This window comes from Colletotrichum graminicola (assembly GCF_000149035.1).
Source record: "Colletotrichum graminicola M1.001 genomic scaffold supercont1.27, whole genome shotgun sequence".
Lineage (NCBI taxonomy): Eukaryota > Fungi > Ascomycota > Sordariomycetes > Glomerellales > Glomerellaceae > Colletotrichum > Colletotrichum graminicola.
Genome location: NW_007361031.1, coordinates 299,664 through 312,170, shown reverse-complemented (window position 1 = coordinate 312,170; position 12,507 = coordinate 299,664). Strand labels below are relative to the sequence as shown.

The window sequence follows — 12,507 nt, the reverse complement described above, 5'->3', positions numbered from 1 at the left end:
AACTACAAACAATGGAGACGTCAAGGTCTTCAAAACGCTCAGCAAAACATACAACACCAGGTATTCGCTGGTCGTCACCGACCCAACTACTAATCCGGCCCTCACTAGCTTATCTATGGGAGAGCGGACGGGATCCCGAGTTCTCCAGTGGGTATGGTCGTATGTGTTAGCATAGTCTTGTGTGCTTCATCATATAGTTACAGTGTTTTCCGGCGATCGTTGACATCCAAGATGAGCTTCTCCAACGTGCCGGGTGTGGCTGGCTCGGTGGTAGAAGATGTTGGGATAGCCTCTCGTTGCCGAACCTTCTGGCTGTTTTGCTGATTTGCTCGTTCGGTCGTCCAAGAAAGAGCCCCCCTTCGCTGTCTTGTATCTTTGGTTTACACCTTTTCGCATGGTCATAAGATACTATAGGCCGCGCAGTCATGACCTCCAATGTCCCTGTCTTCTCGATGAAGTATTTGTCAAAGAACGAGGCGGCCCAGAGGAAGGATGGAAAGATGCGGTGCGCCTTGTTGAGAAGCATGACATGGCCCGGTCCTGTCCAGACTTTCTGAAAACACCACCGCAATGATGTATCATGGGTCGTTTACCCTGCTTGGCCCCGAACAAAGAGAGCGCCTTGTACACAATGGTTTCTTGACGGGCCCCAAGCTCATCCTGGATGCCGGATTCATATTCTTTTGCATGATGTGGCTGGGTATCTACGCGGCAGCGAGATCCAGGCGACATCAGGAACAAGCCAGTGGGGGTCTGGGACCACCGTCCAGTTCTTGGCAAAGCCTCTCTATGCATACCAAGGTGAAGGCCCAGTTGCGCCGGATTTCTTCATCTTTTCGGTGTACGAGTCCCCCCAGGATGCACAATGGCCACAAAATAAGGTTCATCTTTGTTAGATACAGTAGAGGCGCTGTGATGCCTGCGCCACAGTTGGACTCCCGAATCTCTATCCGATTGACTCGGCCGAATCATTGCCATCCTCCGATGACTTCACGAAAGAAAGCCCTGGCTCCTTTGGAAGCGTCCAAGCTTACGAAGGCCTGCATGGAGAAAACAAATGCAAAGTCCAGATTTTGTACAAAGGCATTTGTAAATGGGGTTTTCATCCCTTGAAGAGAGAGACAGAAGCAGCTAACACCAGCCGGTGAGCCTAATTTCAAAAGATGCCGTGCGGCAGGGGACGATGGATACGCCGGCAAAGACCCTGAGGTATAAATAACATTGGGTTGATGAGCTCTGCCAGACACTTTGGGCGACTTCGCACTGGTGATTCGCAAAAGTCTAAGCTATACATATTCCGATCAAACATTCAGCAGATCATGAGGCTCATGTCAGAGTAATACAAGGTTTAGTTAGGACTGATCTTTCTTTTGCTGTTTTGAAATTAACAAAGAGATGCATTTGTTAAATAGATGAGGTACTGGGTTATCAGGACTATGTATCTCATTGAAAAGAAGACAGACCTTATCGGTTGAATCACGAAATATCAAAATTGAAGTTCGCAGGGACCGTTCTCAGAGTTTACAACTAGCCTACGTCTCGGTTAACGGCATCACAGCTGAGGGTATTTCTTAAGATGGAAAGAACCAGGAACGTACTTCACGCCCCTTCCCAGTGTCACCTTTGAGTTTTGGATCAGGGCATATATCTGACTTTTCTTCTCACCTTAATTTCTTATAATAGCTTGTTCGTTTTGACATTTCTATTTCCACTCCTTTCCTCTGCTAGATGGATCCCAGCTGCAGCCAGCCTTCTTGAGCGCGTTGATGCCCTAAACCACAACCGTCATATTTCAATATCGGCCACACAAACAGAAAGGAGTCCGGTCTCGATATCGAATTCGCTGCTACGCATGACTCCCTCTCTGTTCCTCCTTACCCCCCTGACTACGGCCTCTTTATCACTCTTTCTTGGGAACAAGCGACAACTCTTCACCCTTGGACTCAACCTCGACCAAAACGTAAGTCTTTTTACTAGGAGCCAGAACGCTCTATATGTGTATGTAGTTGACAATATTCAGTATGGTACCTCGCCGCCCCCACAAAGGCCATCATACTTCTCTAGAAGATCAACTAGCTTTCCTTGCCCTGACCCACACTATCGATGAATGGAACTCCCAATATCCTGATGTTGCAAGCCAACTGCTCGATGATGCTGATCAGCAACTGCTCTCTGAATGCTACGTCGCTCATTTGATGCCCGCCGCACACTCGTTCTGGTGGAACGGTGACAACGCCAACATGGCGATGACTCACTTTCTCAAAAACAAATACCCCTTGGTACAAGTGACGGCTTGGAAAAGAAATCCATCGACAGCGAGCGATATCCTCAAGACTTGGCGCAAAGACGCTGCGCTTTTATACACAAAAGTCATTAAGAACGGCGGAGACGACGATGATGTATCCGGCGAAGAGGCAGACGAAGATGTCGGTGAGAATACGGAAGATGGCCTCAATCTCCCGCAGAGTTTCGCCGCAGAGGGTGGGGAGGGGGAGTCCAGTGAAGGAGCGGCCGATGCCATCTTCACGGCCCACAGTCGAGAAACGAAGAGAAGAGTCGAAGCACCCAGACGGATCGAGTCGCCAAAGAAGGCCAGGAAACACTTCATCCATGAGAGTGAGGGCTCCGAAGACGATGTCTTTGGGTTTCGCCGGTCCAACGCGAAGCCGACAGCTTCGACGCCCAAGCGAGCCGTTGCCGCCCTGATAACGCCAACTCGAAGTGGCGGGTCCAGTCCCATTATTCTAGTCGACTCTGGGACGGAGAATGAAGGTCCCTTTGAAGCGAGAGGATACTATGGTCGTCGTCGAGGCCGCCGATGCCGGTTTGTGAGGCCTGAGAGCCCGCCGGCCGATATTGTCGTGGCCGATCCGTCGCCCCTCACTCTGACTCTCGTTCAGACCATGGCATCAATCGAACCAGCCGAGGCACCAGCCCATGAACATGAATGCCTGGCAGCCCTGCAAAAGGCGGTGGATTCTGTTGCGAAGTCCTGCGTCGCATTTTCGACCAAGAAGCGGAGGGAGACGAGTTGTCAACTCAACGAACTCGAGAACAAGTTGGGCAAGCTCGGCAGCGCGGTCAAGAGACTGAACGACGCTATTCAACCTTGACGAAGAGACCTCCAAATCCATCTTGACGGCGGGGGTGGGACTAATAGCGAGGACTCACAATGAGCTTTTGGAGAGGGGAGTTGCGGAGACTATAAGCACCGTCCCACCGAGGGCCTTGTTCGATTGCCATCGCGACAAGTTTCTTAATTCGTAATTCGAACGCGTCTACGGCGCGGAAATTAAGGTTCAGCTCGCATTGCACAGCCGTTAGTCACCCCTAGAAAAGATGACGGCTTTGACAACTCTAATAGCCAGTTAGCCTTTAACCTTTTGCTAAGGGGAACCAACGAAAATGCTCACACTTCGTTTTCGGGCCGTTTCATCGCATCATTCTGTTGGTGCCAAGGCCCTCGTTGGCCTATTCATGTTTGCTTAGCCTCGCACTTTGGCTCCGTCTCCTCCAATTAGATAAACACATCGCATGCGCCCGAGGAAGGGGGGAGGGAGCCCACGAATGATATGTTTTCCTGCCCGCCTTCTTTTTATAGTTCACTTTATCGTCCCTATATATCTTCCCACAGCCGAAGCCCGCTTGCGAGTTCGACCCATGTAACCGGAACCACCATGACGATCAGCCGTAAGAGATCCTTGCCTGGGGCTGAGGTTATGGCTGAGGCGAAGCCGGGCTGTGACGAGCCTACGTCCTTCATTGACTTTGACGATACTCCGCCGTGCCGCGCTGATGTCATTTCGCTACCCAACGACTCAGATGACCTCGAGACGCTCGCCGGAAAGATTGGCGCTCTGGTGGGCGTCGTTTCCCGCAAATCCAGCCTGGCCGTCTGGACGGCTTTCGCGGCGACGCCCAACCCCCAAAGGGACCCTTTCGCCATCGCCAAGGCGGATGCAGACGTAAGGGAGCTGCAGCAGTTCACCTGGTTCGAGGGGAACGGCCGCCGGATACACACGCCCGAGCCGTTCGACGTGCTGAGAAACGTCAAGCCGCTGGAGAAGCAGAACAGCAAGACGGCCGCGCGGTACGAGGACATGGCCTCGTGCGTCGACGAGGTCTTTGGGACCCAGGGCGCCACCAAGGAGAACGTGTGCTGGATCGTGAAGAACCTGGACGCCGCGCTGCCCCTCATCAAGTTCTACCTGAGGGTGAAGCGGGCGCGGAGGAACCTCCTCGGGGGCCAGGCGGCCCTGACGAGCAACGAGCTGGCCGAGTACCAGACGGTCCGCAAGATCCGGAGCGTCCTGGGCGTGAGGCTGCAGAAGTGCCGGATGGATAATGGCCCCGCCAAGCGGCTCAGGGAGTACGACGTCGTGCTGTTGCGGCGGCAGAACCTTACCTCGCCTATTCTGAAGGGGCAGCGCGAGGAACATGGGAGGACGGAGGCTGGACGGGACTGTGCCAAGCGACAACGTTGTGCGGTGTGATGATGATGGTGGCGATGATGATGAACAGTTTCAATTATTACTTTAGGATGGAGACCATCGTCGCCTAGATATGATTGGTACTGGTAAACGCTTACGTCGATAAACCGACTCGTGGTATATACTCAGTGCTGCTCGTTGGGTTCAACATGAGCCCCCGAAAACCCGTCTGACCACCGATCCCGCATCGGCTTCCTCGAGAAGCAAAGCATCTGATGGCGAGGACAGCAGGGCCCATGACACGTCCTTGCCAGAACAGCTTGAGGTCTGGGACGGGCGCCCTGGGAGAAGGATGGAAGGCATCTCAACCATGGGCATCAATCGAAAAGCATACCGACGCAGACAGAATCAATCTGGTGGGGAGGTATGCTTGGCGGGCAAATGAAGTGTCTAGGAAACCCCCCAGTTCTCGCCCCGACAGTCAGCCGAAAAGCCCCACACCCGCCGCGCGCCCCCTCCCCGACCCCTGCCGCCTGAGTCGGCGTTTGCCTTGCGGACCCCCTCCCCCGTTTTTTATTTATTACGCGTCTTCTCTGGCTTAGGTACCCCCGAGGACATCTGCAAACGACCCCAGGTCCTCTGTCTTCACTTCACCTTGAGCGTCAGAGTACGGATACGGGTCCTTCCGGGATGGGGCTGGGAGAAGTGGCGGGGCAGCTTCTTGGCAAGGAAACCCCCCCCGGATACCCCAGGTCAACCCCAAAGTCGAGACCTATGGAACCATTGACGAAGGGAATGAGAACGTTCCGCATCCAGTCATGGCGTTGTTTACCTCTCGAGATTTGAGTTGCGTGTCTTCAACAATAAAGCAACGCACTCAACAATATCAAGCCCCCAGAGTTGGTTGCTAAGCACGCAGCACAACATTGACAAATGGCACTTATAAAGGGGGGCTGCTTCTTGATGATAGACGCAGTGCGTCTCGCAGTTTCCATTTCCCATTTTCCTAATCCTTTACAACCGTAATCCAGACCCAGCTCGTCCAACTCTTAGGGATTCGGGGAAGCCACCTTACCCGGCGGTTAACCTGGTAGGTTTTGCTTCGGTCGACGTCCCAGCATGTTCCTACAAGGGCATCTCCATCTTGTCCCTGTCTTTGCTGGTGGGTAGAGTTCAACAATTAGTGTCCCTCCCTCTCAAGAACCTCCAGCTCCTTGAGCACAGAAGACTTGGTGCCAATCTTCTTCATTTGAGTATCCTCGAGCTTCTCGCCTCCGGCCAGTCTCATCTCGAGGTCTTCGATAGCTCGCACCTTCTTCTGCAGGCTGCGAATCTTCTTCGCATTCGGGTTTTGTGAGGCGTCGCCGCCGGCATCAGCCACGGGGGCGGCCTGCTGCGCTTGCGCATTGGGGACTTGGACATTAGGCACCTGGGGCGCGCCGTTCTGGCCCCGATGGGTGTTGCTCCTGTTACGATGCTGACCGGCACCGGGGTTACGAGAGCGGCTGCGGAGTCTGTTGTTACCTCCGGCACCGCCACGGCGCTCAGGGCTGCGACCTTCGTGGCCGGCTCCCGGGCCGAAATCGCGAGGCGGGGCAAGCGAGGCACCGCCGCCGTTCTGGCCTTCGGGGTTCGCGTCGCCGTCCTTCTTCTTGTTGTTCCGCTTCTTCTTGTTCTTCAACGCCGCCTTTGACAAATTCTCATCGCCATCGGCGGCGGGGTCGGCTCCGGGAACCTTGGGGGTGGCACCGGGAACGCCGGCGAACTCAGCGCCAGGCACGCCACGACGGGGGCGTCCGAAACCGTTAGGTCCGATGGCCGCAGAGCCGTTGTTCATGCTGATGTGAGCCGCACCGCCCTCGTCTTCTCGCTTGAAATGAAGCGGAGTGGCGAGACCACGGGCGCCCGGAGGACGGTAAGCTCCCGCGGGCTTGCTGGGAGTCTTGACAGTGCCGAGGTAGGTAGCCGCAGAGGCGTGCGGGGCGGGAACCGGGTTCAGGGGATCTCCGCCCGCAACCTTGTCGGTATCCTGGGGCCTCCAAACAACGTGGTACAGCTCAACCATGTCCTCATTGTACATGAGGGGGCCGCTGACGTGCCAGATCTTGATGCCGTTATCGACACGGAGACGCGGAGAGGTGGTGGCCGTTATGATATAACGACTATCGGGGCTCCACGTGCAGACACTGGGATTGCCACTCTCAATGGTATGCAGCTTACGGAAGTCCTTCTCGAGGTCGTACACGTCGATCTGGCCTGCTAGATTACCGAAGCCAGCAACAAGGGCAAAACGCCCAGTGGGCGAGAAGATGATGGTGTTGCGAGGGCCCAAGGGGAACGAGTGCGTCGCGACGGCTCGGTGGTTGAAGATGGTGGTCTTGGCAGGCATGTATCCGTAGACGACGCCAAACTCTTTGGAGTTCGGAGACCAGGTCACATCGTGAATGGGACCCTCCTTGTCGAGACTCACACGGGCGTCGAAAGAGCCGTTGACGCTCAACAGGTAGAGCGTGGTCTCGCCGTAGTAGCTCTTGTTGGACTTGTCGACGTCGGTCTGGGCCAGCACGAGGATACTGGTACCCAGTTTGTTCCACTTGAGCTGGACCTTGTCGCCCTTAAAAAAAGTCTTTTGAGAAATGGGCGATGTGAACTGAGGCACGTTGTAGACCTTGACAGCGGCGGGTTGTCCCTGACATGTAAATGTTAGCAAGTGAATTTCAGGATCCGGCGGCGGTGTTCTCGTCACCAACCTTGCGTTCGGGGATGAAGACTGCGACAGAATGAGAGCGGCCGGGTGCCAGGGCAAAGTCGGCAACGCCCTCGACTCTCAGCTTGTTCCAGACGGTGCCCAGGTCGTGACTCTCGTAGAACTGGACTTCGTTGGTGACTTGGCGGGCACAGAACTTCTCATCAGCCGTGTACTGAAGGTTCCAGCCTCCCTGAGACTTCTGGACGTACTTGCCCAGGGGCAGCTTGTCGGCGCCGGCAAGACCCTCCTCGACGGTGCGCCAAACCTTCAGGTTCTTGGTCGCATCTCCGTTCTCGTCCTTACCAGGGCGCTCCCAGGTGACGATGAAGGTGCCGAGGGGTGAGAAGCCGAGCTCATAAACATTGAGGATGGGGAGGGCAAGAACCTGCTGGCCGTTGGATGCGTCGACAACCGTAACAACTTCGGGGCTCGCCCAGGCAAAGTAGCGGCCACAGGGCGAGTATGCACAACACCGGAGGTTCCCTTCGGGCTTGGCGAACCCAGCGAGAGGCTGGTAGGTCGGGGCAGCATCAAACAGGCCGATGCCCTTCTGGGTTCGGTAGGCAAACTGCAATTGTGAGGACGCCATGACTAGTCAAAGTCACAGTGTGTATCGTATCGAGAGCAGGTGTGCCGGTGGGGAAGGATGACGTTCTTGGGGTAAGATTGATGGTTCTTCTTCAATGGGATCAGAAATCTGAGGTAGTTGTCGTCGTCGTCGAGGCAGGACGGACAGCAGATTGGAACGGCTCGGTGCTTGATGCAACGCCGCTGCGTTAAGGCGAGCAAAAGACGTGGGAATATCCACGGGAGAGGGTGATTCCGGGCAAAGTCTTTATTGTTACAGCAAAGAAAGCCTTGTTTGTTGATCTGCTTCGGCGTCGTCGGTCGAAGGGAACAAGAGGTATTTGATTGATTGATGTTCTGACGTCGGGTGCAATACTGTAGAATATACGGCGGTGCAAGGTTGAGCGTCGGTCGGGTCGGCTTTGAAGCTTGTCGGCGGACGGATGACGTGTAAATGGGTGGTCGACAGCTGACGGGGCAATCTTAATTTCAGAGATGGGGTTCGAAATCGAGATGCGGACAGACACACGTACAGTCAACAAGGACGACGGACGAGGGGAACGACGACAGTTCGAGGGAAGCTGAGCCGTTGGGCTATAGGGGGAGACCCAAGGAAGAAAACTAGGGAAGAACGCGAGGAGGAGAGAAAGAGAATGGGAGGAGAGGCACCCTGAAGGGGAGGGGGGGTTGACGTGCAACGGTGCGTGTTGTTGTGTGGGCTGGAGGAGAGAAGGGGAAGGGAAGAGAAGGGAAGTGGGATTTTGTGAATATTTTTTTTCCACTCTTGTCTGGCTTCTGCCAGCCAGTCAGTCCAGTCAGACGTCGCCTCTGCGCTCCAGGTTCGGTTCGCCTTGGCTGTGACTGGCACAACCTGGCCAAATGTTTTTCCCCCCTGCCCGAGCTCACGCCTCACTCTAATACAGGGCACTTGGAGCCTTGAAGCAGCGTTGAGATTCAGGTCCCTTTGCTTTACGGCCTTGGGCACAGCGCACCAAGTACGTGCCTCGGGCTAACTTACTCAGGGAGAATGTGACTTGCTTATGTAATATGCTGATGAACCCGCGCACCTCACCTCGCGATTTCTCAGAGTTCTGTGCAATGTTGATGCAGAAGCGAATCGCCGCTACACCTGGAATATTAGGGGAGCATGGAGAATTGAACCGTTGTGTTTCCTCGTACAAGACGTTTCAACGGAGCAAATAATGATAATATACGTCTACCTAGGTAGGTAACTTAATGCAAGGCGTCTCGCCTTCCTTAGTCAGCTGTGTTTGTGTCCGTCTATCCCATAATGCACCCAATCATATATTTTCCATCCGCTTATGGCGCCGGCAAAGACAGGCAGGCGCCCCCCTGGGCACTGCACCCGCACAGCGGACCACTCGCCTTGCAGGTGAGACTGAGACCTCCAATTGCTGTCCCGTTGCCGTATCAATTCTGCATCGTCAGGAAAGCGTGCGTGTCTTACTCATGGCTTCTGCATAGCCTCCATTGGTGTCAGTTAGTCGTCCGTGTCGTCACCTCCTTGCTTGTTGTTTCCCGTCACCACGGCCACGACGACAAATTTCAAAAGTTCCGCAACGCAACAAATGAGGACTGGACTCCTATCGATCTATACCAACATCGTTCCTGACCTGTTCCTTTCGTCTTGTCACTCTCCATTGCTTCTTTCTCACACATATCCCGCCGACGCTAGAGCCTCGATGCAGTATATCTGCCTTTCTTAAGACTATAATACACAGTTCCTGCACCAATCCATCCTCAATCAGCCAAGTCTTCCAAGCTCGACAATGACAAGCTGTCAATCCGGATCCGAGCCGCGTGGACCAGCTGATTTCCGACCCTTTGTTTCAAGCTTCGGCATGAGGACGACGGAAATTGCGCCCTGCCGTTCTTGCTTCTCCCCTCTCCTCAATGCTTCGGCTGTGGAGATCCCTCCCATGTGGCGGCTCGTTCCATCCCAGCTACTGCTATACGTTGCCACGATTGCTTATCTCCGATGAACAGAACGGCAACGCCAGAACATCCATAGCTGCAGCTTCGTTCCTATCGCGGACGGCAGATTATCCAGCTCTGTTACACGCTACCATGCTGATTAGTAGCATCCAAGATGGTATTTTTCAACCTCCCCCGCTGACGTGCCTCGTTTTGACCAGCCTCGCCCGATGCTGCCAACAAGACGACGCCAGGTATTGGATACATCTGGAATTGGCAATCAAGCCGGGGCCTTCCGTCAAGAGCGCCATTGCTAGGATAGCTCTGGTCCTTCAACAGGAGGCTCTAGGTGGTCGTGTCGTACTTCTTGATAGGCTAGGCCGGCAAAACCGGTTCGACTGGAACCCATGTGAGCTACTATGCTCTTGTACCAACACAAAGTATAGGAATAGTCTCATGGCCGGCAATTGATCTTGAAAGGACTGCTTCGCCTGATAATAGGCAGTGGAGTCAGACAGTTCTGACCGTAGCCTCCCACTCCTGAGTCCACCAGCTCCCCCGGGTGAGGGTCGAGGTGCGATGCCGACACCGCTGCCAGCTCGACGTCGTAATCCAATTTCTTGGGCTCGCCATTCTCTGACTCGGGCAAGGCTGATACACCGCCGACCGAGTCGCATTTTTGCTCCTCTTCGGTTCTCCTAAAAGCCGGCATCCTGTACCCATGTGCTTGACCCCAAGATGACAAGGCATCGGAACACCTTTTCGATGTTTCCCTCCACCATCGCGACAGTCCCTGAGGCTCCTTGGACTCCAAAGCTGTTCTGGCGGCACGCTCTTCCAGAACATGATTTACCGAGGGAAAGCAAGCGCAAACTATACCAATGCCGAGCTCTCCGGCCCTGATGTATTATATTGCGGTCAGTCAACGTTAGCAGGCTGGCAGGCGGTAGCTCGCAACGCAGAGCCCAGAGGCTTACTTACACTGTCCAGTCGAGAGGCACAAAGTCCATGGTTGGATCCTTCGTGTTATCGTATTTGTTCACCAGGTATAACCTGTAGATCGTCACCGCAACAGCCACGCCGCCGGTGCCCAGAAGGCCCACAATCTTGATCTTCTTGAGGGTTGAAACTCTCAGCCTTGACGCCAGAACCATGGGAACGATCAGGATGATGAGGTCGGAGAATGCCGATAACGAGCTATCGTACAGGAACAGTTTTGTCTGATCGATGCATTTGAAGTCGGTCATTGACTGGTCCCAAAACGACTGCACAGGAATGCATACGCAAGCTTTTGCGATTTCTGCCGGGATGTAGCAAATCAGGAAGAAGAACGGGAGAAGGTGCAGTATTCTGGCGGCAGCCGCATCGACGGAGAAGACGCGCACGGTGAGGAGAAGGATAGAGATCTTGGTGAAGAACGCTGCCGGCGAATACAACAAGGAGCCGATATACATCCACTGCAGTTGGTCGTGTCAGTAGAAAACGTCTTTTGGCGGCTTCCCGGGGTCAAGATACCTTCTGAAGGTGCTCGAATTCAGTCTTGGTGAGCTCCCATATATGGTATCCTAAACCGTAACGGATCTCTGTTTACGCCGTTAATGGCCATCCACTCTGCACCCTCCGTACTGGACACGCACTCATAAGAACGGTCGAATTCATGATGACGGTGAAGATCTGGACAGGTCAGAAGCCGATATAAAATTCAGATGCCAGCATTGGAGCTTACCCATCCAATCAGACAACTCCCTATTACTCATGTCAGTCCTAACGATATCAGGGCAGAACGTGCACGCCAGAACCTACAATCTTCCAATCGAAATTTTCCCTTCACCGACCACTTCACATAGATGCGTAAGGCGAAGAAGAGTACCACGATGGCCTGAATAAAGCTCGTGAACACAATGTGGGAAGTGTGCCCGACGTCTCGCGGATTATCGAAGTCGGGCGTCACCCCGGGAGGCGGCGGGGCCGCACCGATCGGACCTGTGGAGTTGGTCATCACTGCGTAAACCGGCCCATGACGAAGAGCTGGCGGTACACATCGATGTGTTCTTGGGGATGGTGGCGGTTCAAGCAGCGATGTTACACATCGTCGGGTAATACAAGAAACAGAGGACGAACGATGCTCACTCACAATCTGGCCGCGGGATCCGGGGGGATAAAGAAGGACAACGGAGGACCGTCCTCCTCGTCGCCACGTGCCAAGAGGGATGAATATATTTTTGGCATGGTTATACCGGCCAGCGTTAGGTTTCGACACGTTGTTGATGGTACAGACAAGAAGTAATATGCGAGAAACACGAGTAAGCTCCACGGAAAGGGTCCAGAGCTCGACCTCTGTTCGGTCGAGGAGGGGTCTGAACCCAATGAGGGCATCCTAGATACTGTCTGGAAATGGCATTGGGTGGTGTGGTTGGATTACCCTGAACATACATGGAATCGACTCGTCTCATAGTTCACACGGGTGGGTGTGCTCCCCGAGTCAACGTAGAAAGGTCCTGGAACAATCACAAACCCTATCTACGGATGGGCCTGGTGCCGGTCAGGAATGTCCAGGAAGCACTTGGCCCGTAGTACAGGCGGGCATCGTCAGAGGTATTAACCAGTTGGCTACTGGCAACCCGGCTGATTATTGGCTGATGGACAGAGCTATTGCGTAGTAGGTTTGACCGAGTAGAGGAGAAGGGAAGGTCCACTAAGCTCTATGAAACTCTTAAACGCCCGAGCCATTTCTATAAACTGGCAGCCGAGCCGACCGCATCGGAGCGAGCCCAGCAGCTTGGTTCGACACAATGCCAAGACGGTGCAGTAAAGACTACCTACGGC

At 54.2% G+C, this 12,507-nt stretch overlaps 4 protein-coding genes and 1 non-coding gene across 5 annotated transcripts; 2 read left to right on the top strand and 3 right to left on the bottom strand.

Annotated features, from left to right (window-relative positions):
- Positions 1-45: 45 nt before the first annotated feature.
- On the bottom strand, positions 46-161 carry GLRG_12522. Its single transcript, XR_001139456.1, has one exon. It is a non-coding gene; the product is annotated as a 5S ribosomal RNA (ribosomal RNA).
- Positions 162-2,195: 2,034 nt separating this feature from the next.
- Positions 2,196-3,113, top strand: GLRG_06721 (uncharacterized protein; the record flags this gene model as incomplete). Its single annotated transcript, XM_008097575.1, has 1 exon — positions 2,196-3,113. One exon carries the CDS (start codon positions 2,196-2,198, stop codon positions 3,111-3,113), a length of 918 nt encoding a protein of 305 aa, XP_008095766.1.
- Positions 3,114-3,677: 564 nt separating this feature from the next.
- GLRG_06720 (uncharacterized protein) lies at positions 3,678-4,493 on the top strand (the record flags this gene model as incomplete). Its single annotated transcript, XM_008097574.1, has 1 exon — positions 3,678-4,493. One exon carries the CDS (start codon positions 3,678-3,680, stop codon positions 4,491-4,493), a length of 816 nt encoding a protein of 271 aa, XP_008095765.1.
- Positions 4,494-5,610: 1,117 nt separating this feature from the next.
- Positions 5,611-7,768, bottom strand: GLRG_06719 (eukaryotic translation initiation factor eIF2A; the record flags this gene model as incomplete). Its single annotated transcript, XM_008097573.1, has 2 exons — positions 5,611-7,119; positions 7,181-7,768. The coding sequence occupies 2 exons, from the start codon at positions 7,766-7,768 to the stop codon at positions 5,611-5,613; spliced, it is 2,097 nt and encodes a 698-aa protein (XP_008095764.1).
- Positions 7,769-10,135: 2,367 nt separating this feature from the next.
- Positions 10,136-11,680, bottom strand: GLRG_06718 (uncharacterized protein; the record flags this gene model as incomplete). The annotated part of the gene is made up of 5 exons (XM_008097572.1): positions 10,136-10,580; positions 10,663-11,138; positions 11,273-11,355; positions 11,408-11,427; positions 11,517-11,680. The coding sequence occupies 5 exons, from the start codon at positions 11,678-11,680 to the stop codon at positions 10,136-10,138; spliced, it is 1,188 nt and encodes a 395-aa protein (XP_008095763.1).
- Between the last annotated feature and the right edge of the window lie 827 nt (positions 11,681-12,507).